The 20,000-nt window shown below is 39.7% G+C and overlaps 3 protein-coding genes across 3 annotated transcripts; all 3 read left to right on the top strand.

Moving 5' to 3' along the window:
- Nucleotides 1–4: 4 nt before the first annotated feature.
- Nucleotides 5–2,515, top strand: LOC137650786 (uncharacterized). Its single transcript, XM_068383941.1, has 2 exons — nucleotides 5–1,717; nucleotides 1,835–2,515. Exons 1-2 carry the CDS (start codon nucleotides 5–7, stop codon nucleotides 2,513–2,515), a joined length of 2,394 nt encoding a protein of 797 aa, XP_068240042.1.
- Nucleotides 2,516–2,524: 9 nt separating this feature from the next.
- Nucleotides 2,525–2,989, top strand: LOC137650785 (uncharacterized). Its single transcript, XM_068383940.1, has one exon. The coding sequence runs from the start codon at nucleotides 2,525–2,527 to the stop codon at nucleotides 2,987–2,989; it is 465 nt and encodes a 154-aa protein (XP_068240041.1).
- Nucleotides 2,990–3,112: 123 nt separating this feature from the next.
- LOC137650783 (uncharacterized) lies at nucleotides 3,113–4,015 on the top strand. The gene has a single exon (XM_068383939.1). The coding sequence runs from the start codon at nucleotides 3,113–3,115 to the stop codon at nucleotides 4,013–4,015; it is 903 nt and encodes a 300-aa protein (XP_068240040.1).
- Nucleotides 4,016–20,000: the final 15,985 nt, after the last annotated feature.

The following is a 20,000-nucleotide window of genomic DNA, read 5'->3' as shown; positions in this document are numbered from 1 at the left end:
CAGAATGCAGCAAGAGGCAGCAATGGATCCTGTATTCAGCAGGGAAGCTTTGGGTAAAGTGTGTGTTTTTTCAATGGCAAAGGCAAATCATGGCTCAAGTCAGACCAAGCAAAAATCGTTTGCAGTGACAGTGCAACCATCAAATTCTGTCAGCCAGTATACTAGGAAATGCCAACTCTGTAGTGGTCATCATGACCTTGAGGAGTGCCCTCAATTTCTGCACAGGAGTGTGGATGAAAGACGAGAATTTGTTAAAGTCAACCGTCTTTGCTTCAGTTGTTTGGGCAATAACCACAATTCAAAAAGGTGTCTCAATCGACGGCAGTGCAAGACATCTAACAAAAGGCATCCTACCACTCTGCACATTGAGAATTTTAGGATGCTTGACAGCAACAGTGTAATTGTGTCACAAGCTAGTGCACAGTCTGAAAGTACAGGTCAAGGTTGTGCTAAGGGTCAAGATGGTACTCAAGGTGAAGGTCGCACTCCAGGTCAAGGTAATACTCAGACTCTAAGTAATGTGAGGTCTTCTGCATGTACAATTTCTGATACAGTGTTGCAATCAATCTTGCCTGTGCAATTACGTGTAAAGGGTAGCGACAATGTAGTACAAACTTATGCCTTTTATGATACGGGCAGTACAGGTTGTTTCATTAAAGATAGTATCAAGGATCAATTAAACTGTAAAGGTATTGAAACAGCTATCAAGTTGCAAACAATGCATAGGACTGATACGGTTAAAACCTTTATTGTAAATGGTCTTGTTGTTGCTGATATACATGGTAATAATGATGTTGTATTACCAAAGGTATTCACACAAAAGGATATTCCTGTTAATCATGATCAAATTCCAAGGTATGAAGTGTTAAAGGATTGGCCTCATTTATCAAGTGTTATTAATAAGATTCCAGTGTATCAGCCAGAGTTAGGCATAGGAATTTTGATAGGTAGTAACTGTACAACAGCTTTACAACCTTTAGAGGTTGTACCCACTTCAGGTTATGGCCCCTTTGCAGTAAGATATTTGCATGGATGGACAGTTAATGGGCCTGTACATGTTAAGGTTAGTTCAAATGGGGTTTCATGTCACAGGTTACTTGTATCTGATGTTCAAAATGTTACTGACTGTATTACTGTTGAAAGTATTAGGAAGTACTTTGAGTTAGATTTTTCAGAAAGGGATCTTGGGTCAGTTCCTGATGAGCGTGGCTTATCTTTTGAGGACACAAGATTTGTGAAATGGTGCCAGGATGACATTGAATTTAGAGATGGTCACTTTCAGCTACCCATGCCTTTCAGAGATCCCGATGTGAATCTTCCTAACAATAAGAAGCAGGCTGATAGCAGAGCTAAGTGGCAAAGGAGGAAGATGAAGAATAGTGAAGATTACAGACGGCAGTACACAGCATTCATGAACAAGTTGTTTGAAAAAGGCTATGCTTACAAGATCCCGGATGATGAGGTCAATAAGATTCCTGTTTGGTATCTTCCTCATCATGCAGTTTTTCATCCCAAGAAAGGGAAGATTAGGGTTGTTTTTTACTGTAGTGCCAAGTTTGAAGGTGTGTCATTGAATGATGTTCTGCTACAGGATCCAAACCTCACCAATTCATTGACGGGAGTACTCATTAGATTCCGGCAGGAGGTTTATGCATTCATTGGAGATATTGAAGCTATGTTCTTGCAAATAAAGATTCCCCCTGAGAATCAGGACTATGTTAGATTCTTGTGGTGGCCTAATGGTGACATCAATCGACCTCTTGAAGAATTCCGAATGGCTGTTCACATTTTCGGAGCAATCTCATCACCGAGTATTGCAAATACTGCATTGAAGGCCACAGCAGACAAAGCAGATGAGAAGTATGATTCAACTGTTGGCAACACCATAAGGCACAATTTCTATGTTGACGACTGTTTGAAGTCATGTGCTGATGTTCCTACAGCAGTGAAGTTGGTGAAGGATTTGGTATCTGCAACTGGTGAAGGAGGATTTAGGTTAACTAAATTTGTCAGCAATTCAAGTGATGTCCTTAAAGCTTTGCCTGCTGAAGATTGTTCGGTTGAAAGTGACAAGTTTAATCTTGACATGGGGAGTTTAATGACAAGAGCGTTAGGAATGTTATGGGACCTTAAAGAAGACTCATTCAAGTTCTCAATTGAGCTCAAGGATAATCCATTCACCAGAAGAGGATTGTTATCAACTATCTCATCATTATATGATCCCCTTGGGTTGCTCTCTCCAATCATCTTACCGGCCAAGAAACTGTTACAAGTATTGTGTCAAGTTGAGAGTTTGGACTGGGATAAGAGGATTCCAGATGAGCCAGCTGAAAGGTGGGAACATTGGATACAAGGTCTTCATTTACTGGAGCAGCTCTCAATACCAAGATGCTTCAAGTCAAGTGGGTTTGGTAATGTGACAGGTTCGAGTCTTGTATTATTCAGCGATGCAAGTACAGTTGGTTATGGTGTTGCAGCATACCTTGTTCTTCACGATGGAAACCAAGTTCAGTGAAATCTTGTCATGGGAAAATCAAGAGTATCTCCCAAAAAGGTGGTGACTATACCTAGGTTAGAACTTACAGCTGCAACTGTGTCTGTCAAGGTTGCTCAACACATCCTGAAGGAGTTGGAGTTTACTGTTGGCAAGGTAGTGTACTACACAGATTCAACAACAGTCCTTCACTATTTTCATAGCAACACTAAAAGGTTCCCTGTTTTTGTAGCCAACAGAGTCAGGGTTATAAGGGACTACTCCCAGCCTGAGCAATGGAGATATATAAACTCCAGTGATAACCCTGCTGATGTGGCATCAAGAGGTATTAGTGTACATCAGTTTTTGCAGTATGACGAATGGTTTCATGGCCCATCATTTATTGCATCTGATTATTTGCCCTCACAGGAGTATGTGTGTGCAGATTGTGTTGATGATAAGAGTGATGTGTCTGCGGTCACAATTTCTGAAGAACATCATGGGTTTACAAGATGAATTGAATATTTCTCTTGTTGGTCAAGGTTACAAAAGGAAGTTTCTGTATTTCAACAACTAAAGTCAATCCTTAGTGGTAAAAGGAAAGGTTGTGTAACCACTGATGCTGAAAGGGCAATCATAATGTATGTTCAACGGGAGGTGTTTGGTGATGAAGTGAAGGCTTTATCAAGGGAATTGTCAGTTGGCAAGAGTAGTCCAATATATAAGCTTGATCCCTTTCTTGATTCTGAGGATGGATTATTGAAGGTTGGAGGTAGGATAAGAAGGTCTGACATTCCCCACACTGCCAAACATCCCATACTGTTACCAAAGAAGCATCATGTGACTACATTGTTGATACGATATGAGCATGAATTATTAGCTCATTCAGGTGGAAACCATGTTCTCTCAAGTCTAAGGCAGAAGTATTGGATCATCAATGCAAATGCAACTGTCAGGAATGTGTTATTTCATTGTGTTACTTGCAGGAAGTTGAAAGAACCAGCTTTGAGTCAAAAGATAGCTGATCTTCCAGCAGACAGATTGAAACCTTCACCACCATTCAGTAATGTTGGTATTGACCTCTTTGGACCCTATTACACCAAGGAAGGAAGAAAGGAGTTAGAGAGGTATGGTGTGATATGTACCTGCTTGTTTAGTAGGTCAATTCATATGGAAACTGCAAACACTTTACAATCTGACTCTTTCATAAATGCTTTGCGAAGATTTGTTTCTCGAAGAGGTCATCCTAAGGTTATCAGATGTGATAATGGAACCAACTTCCATGTGGCTGAGAGAGAACTTAAGGCAGCTCTTGATGAGATGGAGGAAAAGAAGATTGAGAAGTATTTGTCGCATCATCATATTGAATGGAAATTCAATCCACCTGCAGCAAGCCACATGGGTGGTTGTTGGGAGCGCCAAATGAGAACAGTTAGAAAAGTGTTTTCTGCACTGGTGAAGGAATTTGGTGAAAGGCTAAATGACGAAAGTTTACGGACTCTGCTTTGTGAGGTTGAGAGCATCGTCAATCAAGACCGTTAACCACTGTAAGTGACAGCGTAGAAGACCTTGAGCCACTAACTCCAAACCATTTGTTGATTCCAAAATCTTATGTGATACCTCCTCCTGGCTTGTTTCAAAAGGATGATGTTTACATGAGGAGAAGGTCGAGATGCGTTCAATATCTGACCAACATGTTTTGGTCAAGATTTAGAAAAGATTATTTGATCACTATACAGACTAGACAAAAGTGGAATGAACCAAGAAGAAATCTAATTGTTGGCGATGTGGTCTTGGTAAAGAGTAACATTGAGCAAAGGAATCACTGGCCAATGGGGCGAGTGATAGAAGTATACCCTGATGACAAAGGAACAATTTTCAGTGCCAAGATTAAGACACTTTCTTCGGTTATTGTCCGTCCTATTCAGAAGCTAGTGTTATTAGTTGAAGTTGAAGGCTAGGATTTTCATGTTAAATGTAACGTGATATTATGTTGTTCTTATGGCCTATCATTTGATATTATATATTATTTGAGTTATGAAGATGTTTAATTTTGTTTAGGTGAATAAGTGAATCGTGGAAGTGTTTTGAATTCAAAGAGTTTGTATTGTGATTTATTGTGTCTGCATGTGTAGGTGTATATTTTGATAAACAGGTTTAATCTGTTTATGAGGCTGAGTATGTTGATGCAGAAACACAAACCCATCTGGTTGGAAAAACAATGTCGTTACTTTTGTAAGTGGTAGTTAAAAAGTTGAGAGGTGTAAACAAATTACGATATCATCTTACTTTCTAAAATTATGAAGTCTCTTTGGCAGTTCAAGCAAGGTTTTCAAGGAGAACAGTTCTATATATTTTGTAAGGATTCATTTTGGGCACACAGATGTAAGTTTTTTGACGAACTTATATGTATATATTTGTTTTATATGTCTTATTCATTTAAGCGTTAAAAGGCGTAAATTGGTTTATTTGTGATATTTACCATTTGATTGTCCTATAAATATGATAAAATGTGTTTTAAAGTGGCAATGAAAGTGTCTTGTTTAGAACATTATATTTAATTAGCTTTGCAAGATGTATTAAGGTACATCATGTCACCGTTATGACTTATTGAATATTATGGGCTATTTAATAATGTACAGTATTTAAAGTTTGTAATAATTCCTTTCAGGAATGAACCTACTGCTACTGTTACTACTGTTACTACTACTGCTACTGTTACTACTGTTACTACTGTTACTACTACTACTACTACTACTACTACTACTACTACTACTACTACTGTTAACGGAATAAAGGTTAAAGTTGAGTTTCTGAGTTTGTGTCGCCTATAACAATATATATATATATATATATATATATATATATATATATATATATATTATTTATATATATATATATATATATATATATATATATATATATATATATATATATATATAGTGCACACACATATATTTATTTATGTATGCCTGCATGTTTGTATGTACTTATGTGGGTGTATTGATGGTTACGGGTATGTCTCAGCAATAACAAAACGTGTGAGGAAATAAACCGTAATGCATCGTGACACCTTTTGCTTTCTTTCACTAACATTTGTCAAGAGATTTATATTATTATTCCACCACAGGAAGTAAGTCCTTTCATAGCAAACAGCTGCAAAGCCCCACAAATCTCCGACACGAGGAATTCATGTCCATATCCAGATCATCAGGTTTCGTTGCATTGTCTTGATTTTTGTGTCGTAAACAACGAGAAACCCGTCGGTTGTAAATTCCGAGTTTACGATTTTGCCAAACATTACGCGCTCGTTCTAAGTTCGCAATCACGTAGCGCCAAGGCTGGCATAGGCTAACTGTTCTGGAGATCCTAGTAAAAAAAAAAAAAAAAAAAAAATGCTTTATGTAGTCTGTTCTGCAATGAGATCTTAATTTTTTTTTATTTTTTTATTATGACCAGTTTGCCGACGATTTCATGATTTTATTTTTTCTCTAGCGGTTTTAACGGCATAGCTATAAATTTCTTTAAATTTGCTATAAGTTGAAATTATATAAATAGTTAGTTTCATAAAAATGTCAATTACAATCCTCAATTGTATTACAACATAGAAAGGAGACGACGAAAAAGTTATAGATAAATCAACCATGTACAAATTTGATTTCATTGACCAGTCGGTATTCTATTTGCCTAATTCTATGAAGTCTTAATAAAATTACCAAAATGCTGGTTGTTTGTGTCAGCTAAAATGTGTTTACTCATGCAAAGAATCTTAAATGATATATTAAACAACTCCAATTCCATATTTGAGGTTAGAGATTTCGATGCAGATACAGAATGAACAGTAACAACTGTTGATTTCATTCTGAATCCCAAAATTTAGAATAGAGAAATTACTATATAAAAGAATAAATAGATTTATAAAAAAAATAGATAGATTTATAAAAAAAATAGATAGATTCATTAATGAGTACATTGATAATTCAAAGAATAGATAATGATAGTTTGGTAATAAGCGAATGAATTCTCGATTTCAGTCATAATACAAATCTTAGCTTTGAAAATGATTGCCTATCACAAGTTTGTCTATCTATCTATCTACCACCGGCACTTCCCAAATTTTGAAAGGTAGCCAACATAAAAAAAGAACAATATGCATCCACCCCACCATTTTCAGCAACAACAGACCCCAAGTGCTTGAACTGGACTACTTTCTCAATTATCTCTCCATTCAACATTCAATCTAGCATCACCTTCCCTTCTCATGTATTTCTTAATCTTCCTCCTCCTCTCACACACCCTCCCAAACTGTTACTAATTGACCCAGCTTTTCCTCCGAGTCTACAACCAATACTGTATCATCCGCAAACAAGAAATTAACCTCACACTCATGATCACTCTCATCTATCAGTTTCAATCCTTGACCAAGGACTCAAGCATTCACTTTTCTCACAACTCCACCAACAAACAAATTGAACAACCATGGACACATCACACATCCCTGTCTCAGTCCCACTCTAACTGGAAGCCATTCACTCACTTCATTTCCTATTCTATTAAGTTCGTGAAACAGGCAACATTTTCTTCTATCCCAGGCCCGATGGAAACAAGGAGAAGAATGGGAGAAATATTGGTAATCCTAGATTTTAAGTAACGAAAGGTTTCAGAAAACCGTAAGCAAGAAAGGGAATCCCAATGCCTGTCTTACGACTTCCATTATCACATATTTTTCGAGACAAGTAACTTGTGCTTTTTTTAGTGAGATGATTTATGAATAGTGAAGAAATATTGATTTATATGGGAATTCTAAACTAAAATGGTATGACATATGTATAGAAATGAAATTTCCTTTGAATGATAATTCAAATTTTCACAATTGAGTGTTTCACCAATAAGAACACAGGGAATGTTTTGATGAAAAAATCATTGCTGTTACGTATTGTATTACCCTTTTGTGGAAATTCTCCATATCCGCACAATATTGCACTACCTAGTATTTAATTCATTGCTACGTTGAATAACCAATCTACATATACCTTTTCAGTAGCATTATTCATGCACGTACTATTGTACCCGACACGTCAAAAATGACGTCTAAATATTCAGCAGGATCCATACAGTGACGGGTCAACCAATCGTGAGATGAAAATAAGACCCACTTTGCCCCTCCTCTCGCGTGAGCCACTGCGATCCATCTATAGCTCAGTAATGATATGCTCTTTCATTCCACACTCTCGCAATCTCTTTATCTATCCATTCCTGATACTTACCTTTTTATTGTCTTGAATATTTGTAGCACCTTGGGCTAAAACTTGGGTAAGTGAGACCCAAAGCAATATATTTAAAGGACCAATTATGAGTTTTTTTAGCATTTAACGCATCTAATAAGGTTCAGTGAAATGCACACAAAAAATCATGGCATGCTCGGGATACATCTTTTCTGATTGTCGACATGCTTGGATCCAAGCATCTCAAAAGTTTTTATTCCTTGGATAACGAAAGAAACAAATGCTTTGATGAACCTTTTTTTATTTTATTTTTCATATTATAACAATCATAAATAGCACAACTGCTCAGCATGGTTATTTCGTTATTCTTCAGTTGTGATTGGAGACGAAACTCAATTTTACAGCCGTTTACCGGTAGACTACATTATTATTATTATTATTATTATTATTATTATTATTATTATTATTATTATTATCATTATTATTATTATTATCATTATTATTATTATTATCATCATTATTATTATTATTATTATTATTATTATTATTATTATTAATATAACTAAGTTAGAACCGTAGTTTGAAGAGCAGAATGCTATAAGCCCGATGGTTCCAACAGGGAAAAAAGCCCAGTAAGGAAAGAAAATAAGGAAACTACAAAAAAAGTAATTAACAATTGAAAATAAAAATAAGAACAGTAACAACATAGAAATAAATATTTCATAAACTATTAAAAACAAGAGGAAGAGAATTAAGATAGAATAGTGTGCTCGAGTGTATCCTCAAGCAAGAGAACTCTACCCTAAGACAATGAAATACCATGGTGCAGAGACTAAGGCACTACCCAAACTAGAGAGCAATGGTTTGATTTTAGAGTGTCCTAGAAGAGCTGCTTACCATAGATATAGTCTCTTCTACCCTTAGCAAGAGGAAAGCAGCCACAGAACATGATAATGAATAAGGCCTTGTACTGGACTGTTAGTTTTTATATGCTGAAATCATAAGCTTATTATAGATTAAAGACCATAGAAGAAATTCTAATAGGCAATATAACAATAAAGGGATATATAGTCAGGCACTTGCTAATCATCATATAGGTTACATGAAAAATTAAATATTTTCAGACAATCGTGTTAACCATAGCCTGGACAGAAGTGTTTTTCTTATGTATTCCTTTCTATAATTTCTCCCTCCACTCGCCCTTTCTTTCATCCTGTAGTCCATCTTCTTTACCTTTTACTTCATAGTACAACTGAGAGGTTTTCCCCTGTGTGTACCTGAGTACTGAATGGCCTCCCAAACCCCGGGTCTAGATTACATAGGTCAAATTCATGATTCTAATCTAATGAATCTGGTCATTTTTTTTCTATGTAAGTTTCCTTAGTTTAGACACGTAATTAAGATTTTCATTATTTTTCCTACTTAGTGACACAAGAAAAGTAAATGAAGAAACATTTGTGTACTAAAAAAAAAAAGAAAAAAAAAACATGTGGATGATGTTTGCTCGTATACGAAAAAGAAAATGCATTGCGATAATTTCCCAACAACAGAAACTACTGCAAAACCCAGTCCTTAGGCATACGAATTCTCTCTTTGGATGGTTTCACAGAGCAGAAAAATTCTACTTTGCGTCGTACACGTGTGAGCAAATTGCCTATGCTCAGTAAGTAGGAAGCCTCCTGGAGCGAATCTTCTCTCTACTTCCAACTTTGAAAGAACATTCCGCCATGTGAGAATACAGCCAAATAGGCTAAACACAACGCAGAATGTGTTTTATGCAAGGTAATGTCAACTACAGCGGGGAATATTTCCCGATTCTTATGAAAAGGTGCCTCAGAGAGTTTCAAAACAGATAACTAGTCTTGGCTTAAATTTTTTTCTTTCCATTCGCGCTATATTTTCTTGTGGTGGTATTTTGGTTTATGGATACATAATCAAGAATCGTTACTTTTTAAACTATTCATGGTTACATAAACTAGATAATTCTTCGGGTATTTTGGTTTGGTAATGTTTTTTATCGGTAGTTGGTCTACTCAAAGAAATCATAAAAACTTTGTACTAAAAAATCTTCTATTCCTTATTCAATCGATATACCTTTGTAAACAAACATATACGCTCACATGTATATAAATATATTCATACATGGGCTAATCAGCTACGAGAAATTATCTAAATTCCAAAAAGGAATAAAACGTAGTACAATTTGAAAGTTCGTTTCTTCTCTTTATCAGTCGCTGGGTATGTCGTTCCATGGAATTTAAGAGCGCCTTTTCAGACTGGGATCGTCAATCATAAATAAATGGGAAAATGTTTACCATAGTAAACACCGTTATAACTCCAGTAAACAATAACAACTCGTTCAAATAGGGTTGTATAGCGTGAGAATGTTTTCTGATATCCTTTAGCATCTTGCCATCAAGCATTGTACCTAGTAGCAAGTTATGTTTCCGGTAGTTGTGTATATCCGGAGCTGGTAGTAATATCTTACATTTCTGTTATTTTCTTCCACCTGCTTCGAATAGTTTTTGAAGTCAGTTGAATGAAATAAATCAGTCATTGATTGCATACCTGGTTAATTGTTTAGAAATTAGATGCTAAAACAGATTTTGAACGAAGCGAAAAATCTATTTTTGGGTGATGTCGCCATGTCGTCATGATGTAAGGTTCCTAATAGTAGCTTCCTAAGGGATATATGTACTACAGTGATATTCCCTGAGAATTTAACTTCAGGTCTCCAGAATTCTAACTCCTGGCACGAATATCCTTAAAATTTCTCTCAACAATATCGCAAATATCAGGGGACGTATTTTTGACACGCCACATATCAATCTTCACCCCGAATAGCGTTTACGCTTCGAGGGGGAAAGTGGCAAAATTAGAAGGGGAGCCATATCAAAGCCACCATACTTCCCAAACTACTATTGAGTATCAGAGCAGCGCCATATCCAATATGGTTAACATTCCTTGTAGCATTGAGCATGGTGCTACAGATACAGTAGTTTCGGGAGGGATTCTGCGAAGATCTTTTCTATAGAAAAGGAGGGTGGGTCCATCGGGATGACATGGCGATATCACCCAAAAATAGATTTTTCGCTTCGCTCAAAATCCGTTTTTTTGGCTCAAGCCTGAGGGAAGCATACCAGAGCATTACTGTATCTGTGGATTTTCATCAGTGCCTTAACCTTGGGACAATATTTCTATGATCATCTGGACCTTTTGAGACAAATGACGTTACCGTTATCCATCATTATCACTAATCATAAACAATGTTAGTGCTTCCTGCCCCCTACAGGGAAGAGTCATTCTAGACGGTAGAAAAGAGCCTCAAGGTTAGCATATATTATATGAACAAACATAAGTATACACTGGGTATACAAACGGTCTCACGGTTTGTTTTATTGTCGGAACAATATCAGTGTCCATTATATTCATTGTTTGTAAGCATACAATGATATGAAGTTTTCTTACATGAGTAAGTCAAAGAACTCTGTCATCTTAAATATAAAAATTGTCAGGCGAATTACATTCTGATAGACATTTATTTCTAATAAACGACTAAATGAAATAACAAGTGAAATGAATGTAGCATGATAAATGAATTATACATGCGATGTATACAGAAATTATTTTCCTTTTTTAAAAAGGGAAGAAATGATGAGTGCCACTCTCAAATTGAAGAAAAAGTTTTTAATAAACTTTTCCTTTAAAATTTCTGTAAACGTTATTTCCTATCGACACTGTGTACTACGAACAGACGGCACGAGTGTTATCTATATAATTCCACACCTCAGATTTTGAACAGATTTAGTGTCACCGTGGTAACACTCATTTAAAAGGGGATCACACTGAAAGTGCTGACACCTTCTCCCTTTAATTCACAGTCCCAGTCAATTAACTGTTCATTGCAGAATTAGGCAACAGGTTTTAATACACTACCTGCCGCCACCACATGATGCTTCAGTTCATGGACCTGCTTAGCATAGTGTTTGTAGAACACTCTGGAGGATTTCCATCCAATATATGAGCGAAGACACTCAAAGTCCATATACTGAAAAAAGTTCAGTGATGAAGCAATTTTCCTTGGATCATGACCTGCAGGAGTATTGTCAGGATCTGCTCTGCGAATAAAGTTGTTTTAGGGATAAGTTTGATCCAGAGGTTTCTCCTTTAAAGAGCTGTCCTCCCCTGAAATCTGAAGTTCTACGAAAATAGACCTTTAGATACTCTACAGAACATACAGAAACATCTTCTTTCAGAGGGCAGAATTCTCCAGGGGCCCCACCTCTTGGTGGGGAGCTCGTTCTTAGCAAAAAAGGTTGGATCAGGAAAGAGATTCAGTTCTCACGCTTCTGTGAACTGAATGTTGCCCTCATCTCTAGATGGGGCCACTATTTCACTAACTCTAACCCCAGAGGCTATAGTGAACAGAAAAATAACCTTTTGGGTTAGATCTTTGAGGGAACAACCTTCATAGTTCACGGATGAGGCATAATGTAGGACCTTGTCCAGAGACCATGAGATGGGCTTTGGCGGTGCTGCAGGCCTAAGTCTTGCACATGCCTTAGGAATCTTATTAAAGATTTCATCCGCCAGATCCACTTGAAAGGCATATAGAAGAAGTCTAGTCAAGGCTGACTTGCATGTAGTTATCGTGTTGGCCGCCAGACCTTGACTATGAAGGTGGACAAAGAAAGACAGACAGAAGTTCATTGAAATTTCTTTTGGTCCTTTTGCTTTTACAAAAGCAACCCACTTTTTCCAAGAAGACTCATATCTAGTTGACTTTGAATTGTATTCTTCTAAGAATTTTGTATTGCCTTCTGAGATTCCAAATCTTTTCCTAACCACTAGGGCAAGAAAATCATTAAATGAAGGGTTTGGGCTCTCTGTGATAAATCGAAGGCAATTAACTTCTGAACCTTCTGAGATAGTACTGGATACAGTACTAGGGCCAGTCTCAGCCTCAGTTCCTTCACTAAAGGGAACCGGTTGCTCTTGGGCTATTTGGGAGCCAACAGAGCCACTCCTCCCTGGAAGGATCTCAGTATGTTGAGGACCTTCAGCAGGAGATTGGATGGGATGAACAGGAGTTCTTGAGTCCATCCCTTCCATACTAGAGACATGGTGTCTGTTATCTCCACTAGAGGATCCTCGTATTGGGCTACATATTGAGGTAGTTATTTGATGACGCTCGTGACGAAGAGGTCGATCTGCAGCCCGGGGACTTGTTCCCATCTGGGAGAGAATAGGTCTGCGTCTGTGGACCATTTTAACTCTATCGGCTTGAGTCCGAGTAGAGCATCCGCTGTCACATTGCGGATCGATTGTACATGAACTGCTAATAGGTACCATCCTTTTAGGCAAGGGATGGCTAACATCACCTAAGCTATATGAGACGCTCTCTAGCCTTGTCGGTACCGACGTCTCCTTATCGCTTCGATGTCCCAGATCAGCCTGAGAAGGTCTGATATGCATGGAGAGTTTCTCCACCCACGACAGGACTAACATGGCCTTGTATAGAAATGACCAAATCCCTTGGATTTTCCTCTGATGGGAGTGAACACCCCCTTCTTCCGACTAGGCATCCATGAGGATGATCTTCAATAGTCGGGGTAGTTGCAAGGGCACGGTCTTCAATAGGTTTTTGGCCTTTGACCATTGTTAGGGAAACGATTAAGGAAAGACCAATATCGGTCTTTTTAGAACTCTTCGAGCGTTTGATGCGTATCTTCTCCAGACTCTTAACGCATCTTTCAGATGTGCTCTTAGCACTGGGTCTGTCACTATTGCGAACTGGAGAGAGTTCAGAACTCCTCCCTGTTACCGTCTTGGAATCTTGACTGATTACCATAGTCTCTTGACCGACCCTGCGATCTCCTTTTACATCCCCACGGGAAAGGAGAGCTGGTGTGGCCACAGGTTTCAATGGTTTTTAAACCATTGAAGCCTTTGAGCTGGAGAGAATCGAGACTTCTTGAAGCAGATCTTGCATCCCCAATGTTCCAGGAACCAGATCACTTCCTTGGATGCTCATAGACTATCCACTTAGGGTGCTGCCCACCCCAGCCTTTCGGCCAGGTACTTTGTTGGCTGAACCATTTCTAGGCTTCGCTTTTGCGTGACTGTGTCTGCCAATCCCACGAAGATACTTAGGACTGTGTTTAGTCCGACAAGTATCTTCCCTAGGACATACGCTATCCTCTGTAACTTGAATCCTAGGTAGGAGGAGAGGGGGCGACTGACTGGAAGCTACCAATAAGCATCTTTCAGGTCTGACGAGAATGTGAACACCCCTTTTTGAAATAGGGTCCTTATGTTCAGAAGGATTAACATTCTGAACTTTCTGTTTTGTTTGAACTTGTTGAGTGGCGACAAGTCCAGAATGACTCTGAGTTTTCTTGAGTCCTTCTCGTGAACATCAAACAGCCTTCCCTGGAATTCGATGGACTATACTTTCCTTACTACCTGTATGCTGTAGAGCTCTAAGGTATACTCTTGAAGGACGGGGTTGGAGTGTAGGAAGAGTTGACGAAATGATGGTGGAGGCATGTCTCTTTTCCATCCTAGTCCCATCTTGATTAGGCCTTGGACCCAAGTATCGAAGGTCCAGCGATCCTGAAAGAACCTCCCTCCTACCAGAAGTGTCTCTTTGCTTCACCTGATCAGAAGGTTTACATCTTCGACAGCCTGCCTGTGGCACCGCGGTCATTGAAACTGTGGGATGTTGTTTAACAGCCCGAGGAAAATTTCTAGTTTTTTCCATCTTTGTTTCAGGTTAGGGACCCACATCCGTAGAAGACTTTCTCTTTGAAAAGATGCCCCACTTCTGGAGAAGTCCTATGTTCTCCGGGGTGGCTTTCTTAATCACCTCTCTAACGACCTTGTTTGGAAAGAGGTCTCTACCCGAGATGTTGGAAGATTTTAGCTTCCTGGTTTCGTGTTTCACTGTTGCGGCAGCGAGCACAAACTCCCTACAGGCTCTCCTAGCCTTCATAAAGGCATAAAGGTCTTTTACTAAGGTGGCCATATGCATTTTGGCCAAGACCATGAGCATGTCTGGGGTATTTTGAAGGGCTGAACACAACTCTACGCAGTTCTGTAGGGATAGGGAGGCTGCAAGTCTCTCCTTTGTCTCTTTTTCCTTGCCCAACAGAAACTCAGATAGTTTAGGGAGATTCTCGCTAAACTATTTTCTAACGACATCCGTGTCTAGTTTTCCTACTGAAAAGGTTAAGTGGACTTCCTTCCAATCCTTCTCCTGCCTGGGAAAGGCTGGTGACAGAGGCTTGCACAGCTCGAGTGCAGGACATGGTTTACCTGCCTCCACTGCCTTGGCAACAGATTTAAATGCCTTCCACGTAAAGGGGAATGATATTGAAGCAGGAGCAAGAAAGGAAGGGTGTCTGTTACTTAGTGTGAACACTTTCGACACCGAGTAATCCGCCTTTCTCAGGCTACTTGACAAGATAGCCTGTGCCTTATCATGGTCGAGAATCATGACCTCCTTCAGTTCCGTTTTTTTCCTGACATTGGTTCATGCTTCAGTCGAATGAAGCAATTAGAGAAAGCGTCAAAGCTTGGCCAAAACTGGATTTTGTCTAAAGGAACAATAACCATCTTCTCTGAGATGTAGAGTTTGCCGTGTAAAATCGGCATAAGCTCCGCATACCTCCAGGGATTGGTTTTGGAGCAAGTCGGAAGGTCTTGGTCACTGGGTCGTTTGTAAGACCCTTGGGGAGTGACAAGTGGAGTCTCATAGAGCTCTATCTTGAATTTCATTTCCTCCTTTTCGCCTTGTTTGCGAAGGTTTTCTATTAGACCTTTCATATGGGCCAGTAATTTGTCCATTTCGTCTAATAGAGGGGTAGAAGGTGAAGATGTCGATGTTAACGGCTCTAGAGCCTGCACAAACGGAAGTAATTCCGACACGACATTGTCCACCTCTTCCCGTGGGGGCTTCCTGCCCTCCTTCCCAAAGGCTATCTGGCCGCAGGGAGGTGCGAATCATACCTGGGGAACCACTATTTTCCTTCTTGCTTTCGGGAATAGTAAGCTACGCATCCTATCATTAGGTAGGTATGGTACTGGAGAGATTTTCTGGAATCCTCTTACCCAGTTGCGTAGTTTCTTACGAGATGCATCCCTAGACTCCATCGACTTAGGATTATCGAAACCCTCGGACATTAAGGTCCGACATACATTACAAACTTGAGGGTTCCAATAATGCAGGGATTTGGAAATAATATTGCAGGTGGCATGAAACATGCATGTATTATGACCGTAAAAGTACTTACTCTTGATATTGCAAAGACTGCAACACATGTCATCTGGGGTTCCTCCTGTAAAGAAAGGAAAGCAGCATGAGTATGCAATTGATTATTTCACTGATAAGCAATATGTAAAAGTCATCTTTTAACTAAAATAGCTTATGATAGTAAGCTAAAAAGGGATAGTGGGTGACACATACTTGTGTATCCCTTGCAAGAAAATGCTGTTACCTCCTCTCAGTATTATCAAGGAACTCTAACGAAAGGGTTTTAACTCCTAGGTAGAAAAGTGTACAAGTCACTGTCCCTTTTATTATTTAACACTGTGGGGTAAGAATGACTGATTTCTAATCAGAGAATTGAAGGAATTCTATTCTTTCAATATAGGAACGGTCTCAGCAGAAGCCCGCACAAGGGTACCCAAGATATGTTAGAAATTAACTACTGTATAATCATACTATAGTTTTCTGTTTGCAGTATATACTATATTGCAAAATACTGACTACTGTATAATTATATATAATGTAGTTCAGCCGGTGTGCTGCCATTATTGCTAGCATCTGACGGCATGGTCCAGCCGGCATGACGCCGACTGGACTAGGAAATATAAAAGACATATATTTGTGTATCCTACCCAGCCCATTTGCTGTGACCTTCCCTTTCAATATCAAAATCATAGAGTTTCCTGATCAGGGTAACTCAAGGATAAGGGTTCTAACCTTTTAAGGATAGAAGTGTATTACCACCAGCCCTTTAATTTATTTAATATTGTAGGGTAAGATGTAAACTAATTTCTAATCAGAATATTGAAAAATTTCTATTTTTTCAATATAGGATTGGTCTCAGCAAACACCCGGGCAAGGATACCCAAGATATATTGGAAAATAACTACTAGAATAATATATACAATAGTTTTCTATCTGCAGTATATCCTATACTGCAAATATACTGACTACCTATATAAATATATATTGTAATTCAGCCGGCATATAGCCGGCCTTGCTAGTCCCTGCCAGCGCAGCCAGCATGCTAGCTAAAAGAGAGAGAGACAGCATGGAGTGAAGGCTGCCTTATTACTGTGTATAAATACACATATTAAGGATGCAAATATCTAATTTACTGCCTTTCTCCAGAAAGAAGGTTCAAATGGAAGGGGAGAATATAACATTCAGGCTTCCATCCAGCCACCAGTACCATCGCCGGCAAGGTCCGGCCGGCACATGGCCGGCAGGCTAGCACCCAGCAGCACTGGTATAGTCGGCATACTGCCGGCTGAGTCAGCATCTATCTGTGCCAGTCTGGCCGGTAATACCCCAGCAATAGCACTTGTGACAGAAGAGACTTCCCACTAACAGCCATCATGGTGGCCAGCAGACGCCAGCCGCCGGCAGCCGTCATGGCCGCCGGCAGATGACATTACTGCCAGCAGCCTGCAAAGCCGCCTGGAGCCGTCATGGCCGCCAACAGTTAGTATAAAACATGGCTTCCGGCAGTCAACATGGCCGCCAACAGTTAGTATAAAACATGGCTTCCGGCAGTCAACATGGCCGCCGGCAGTTGTCGTGGCTGCCAGCAGCCAGCATAGCCGCAGGCAGTCAGACAACAGCTGTTGAGCAGGAGTCTGGCCGGCCCCACAATCCACCGGCAAACAGTGAGATTGCAGGACGACGGCTCAAAGAGATGCGATGGCTAGGCCATCACAAAACAACAGAGGGAGAGGGAAAAGGGTCCTGTATGAGGTGTGGAAGGAGCTGTTAAGGTTGTTGGTCCTACACACCCTCAAGAAACTCTGTTTCAGTATCGGCGCCATACTAGGCGGCAGGAGAATTTCTATCATCCAACCTAGGGTCTGCCAATACAGTTAAGGGGACAGAAGCAGTGCCGCCTTCTCTCAACAAGGAGAAACAGAGTTCCGGTACAGGTGCCATCCTAGGCATCAGAAGAATGACTATTCTTAAGCTTAGGGTCTGTGAGCACAGGACTAGTCTACTAGACCACAGGGAGAAGGTTGTGGCATCATACAACCACTTCAAGTGTGGCCTAGGGAGGGCTAGCCTCTTATGCCGGCAGCCTAGCCGGCAGGGGAATGACTATTCACCCTGTCGGCCGGCTGTCGGCACAAGACTAAATACTCTGAGGTTCTGATCGAATCCCAAACCCTGCTATCTGCAGTTAAGGGAAGGGACAGAAAACCCTAGGCTAGTTATGCCTGAATGAAAACTCGAGGCACGACCCACTAGGGTTGTAGCCTAAGGCTACACTCAGAGGGAAGGAGAGATTACCCTTGAATCTTCACTAGAGACGAATATCGGTTTATATAATAATTCTAGGAGATATCTATCTCCATCTGAATTGATAAACCAATACACGAGGGTAACCAGGGAAATGTCGAAAGTATACTATATCGCCTAGGTTAGGTTACCTAGGCAAGACGAGATCTTGGTTACCTAAATCACCGAAACTCTGACTTATACGATCGACATAGATAAAAGAAAAATTATGCATATCATAAATATCTTTACGAGTACAAAGTGCCTAAATATCTTTCATAATTAATTAATTATTGCTATTTCAACCGGGAATGTGGTTCTAATAACTAAATAACACATGCCTAACGAACGACAGCGCCCATGGCGCCTCCGGCAACAGGCCTAGCTCCTAATCACAATAAATTACTCTAATTTCACTGTGAGACAGGAGCTAAAATACTCACATTGCAAAGAATCAATACTCAACTTTCCAGAGGCGAAAGAAGCTTGAGATTGCATAATAATCCTTTTAAATCGATCGAAAAGGTTAGATCAACAGGGAACACCACCGTGCGAATTCGCTACAAAATTAGGAATGTCCGCCATATGGGATATGGCGCTGTTCTGATACTCAATAGTAGTATGGGAAGTAGGGTGGCCTTGATACGGCTCCCCTTCTAATTTTGCCACTTTCCCCCTCGAAGCGTAAACGCTATTCGGGGTGAAGATTGCTATCTGGCGTGTCGAGAATACGTCCCCTGATATTTGCGATATCGTTGAGAGAAATTTTAAGGATATTCGCGCCAGGAGTTAGAATTCTGGAGACCTAAAGGTAAAATCTCTGGGAATATCACTGTAGTACATATATCCCTTTGGAAGCTACTATTAGGAACCTTCCATCAGGACGACATGGCTTGAGCCCAAAAAAGGTTCTAGTGCTTATGCAAAACCGCATCGAAGTGTTTAATTATGAGGGCTGTGGTAGCCTAATGGAAACATCTCTACCTGGCATTCTGCCAGACTCAGATTCGAGACCCACCCAAGCTCGATAGTTTACAGGTTTACTTGCTGAGTCATCAGCAGCCATTGCTTGTCTCTCCCTGGTCAGGTTGGATGGAGAAGATGCTTGGGCGCTGATCATATGTATATATGGTCAGTCTCTGGGGCATTATCCTGCTAGCTAAGGTATTGTCACTGTGTTTTGCCTCTGTCATTTATGAGCGGCCTTTACACACTTCAGTTGCATCTCATTAATGAGACCAGTGTATCAATTGCCTTTAGTATATGAAAGGAGTGTAATAATTGTTTCCTAGTTGAAATGCATTGTTTTTTAGCTATAAGGGAGCCTGTCGGTTTTTACCCCTTTTAAGAGCCTAACAAATCAATGTTTTCTGTGGTATGACAGCAGTGCATTAATCACCACCTTTATATGAGAAGAGCTCTTCAATCACATCCCTTTTAAGAGAGCAGTGTGTGAATCATTTCCATGTTATGTTTGTAGCATTTTAATCATCTCTTTGTCATATGAGCAGTGTATCAATCATCTCCCTGTTATGAGGGGTACTTATCAATCATCTTCCTTTTATGAGAGCAGCACATTAATCATTTCCTGCTGTGAGAGCAATGCGTTATTCATATCCCTGTTATGAGAGCATTGCATCAGTCATCTCCCTTTAATGAAAGCAGGACATCAATAATTACCCTGTTATGAAAAAACTGCTCTAATCATCTTGTTATCAGGGAACCCCATCAAGCATATCCCCTGTATCGGATCAGCACATCAATT

This window comes from Palaemon carinicauda, chromosome 12, assembly GCF_036898095.1.
Source record: "Palaemon carinicauda isolate YSFRI2023 chromosome 12, ASM3689809v2, whole genome shotgun sequence".
Lineage (NCBI taxonomy): Eukaryota > Metazoa > Arthropoda > Malacostraca > Decapoda > Palaemonidae > Palaemon > Palaemon carinicauda.
The sequence above is the reverse complement of the archived record's forward strand: the minus strand, read 5'-3'. Positions and strand labels throughout refer to the sequence as shown.

Excerpts from the sequence above, each read along its gene's own strand:
- LOC137650783 (XM_068383939.1), top strand. The coding sequence starts at position 3,113 with ATGTATGTTCAACGGGAGGTGTTTGGTGATGAAGTGAAGGCTTTATCA.
- LOC137650786 (XM_068383941.1), top strand. The coding sequence starts at position 5 with ATGCAGCAAGAGGCAGCAATGGATCCTGTATTCAGCAGGGAAGCTTTG. Across the intron at positions 1,718-1,834 it reads CCCCTGAGAATCAGGACTAT|GCCACAGCAGACAAAGCAGA; the intron begins GTTAGATTCTTG and ends ACTGCATTGAAG.
- LOC137650785 (XM_068383940.1), top strand. The coding sequence starts at position 2,525 with ATGGGAAAATCAAGAGTATCTCCCAAAAAGGTGGTGACTATACCTAGG.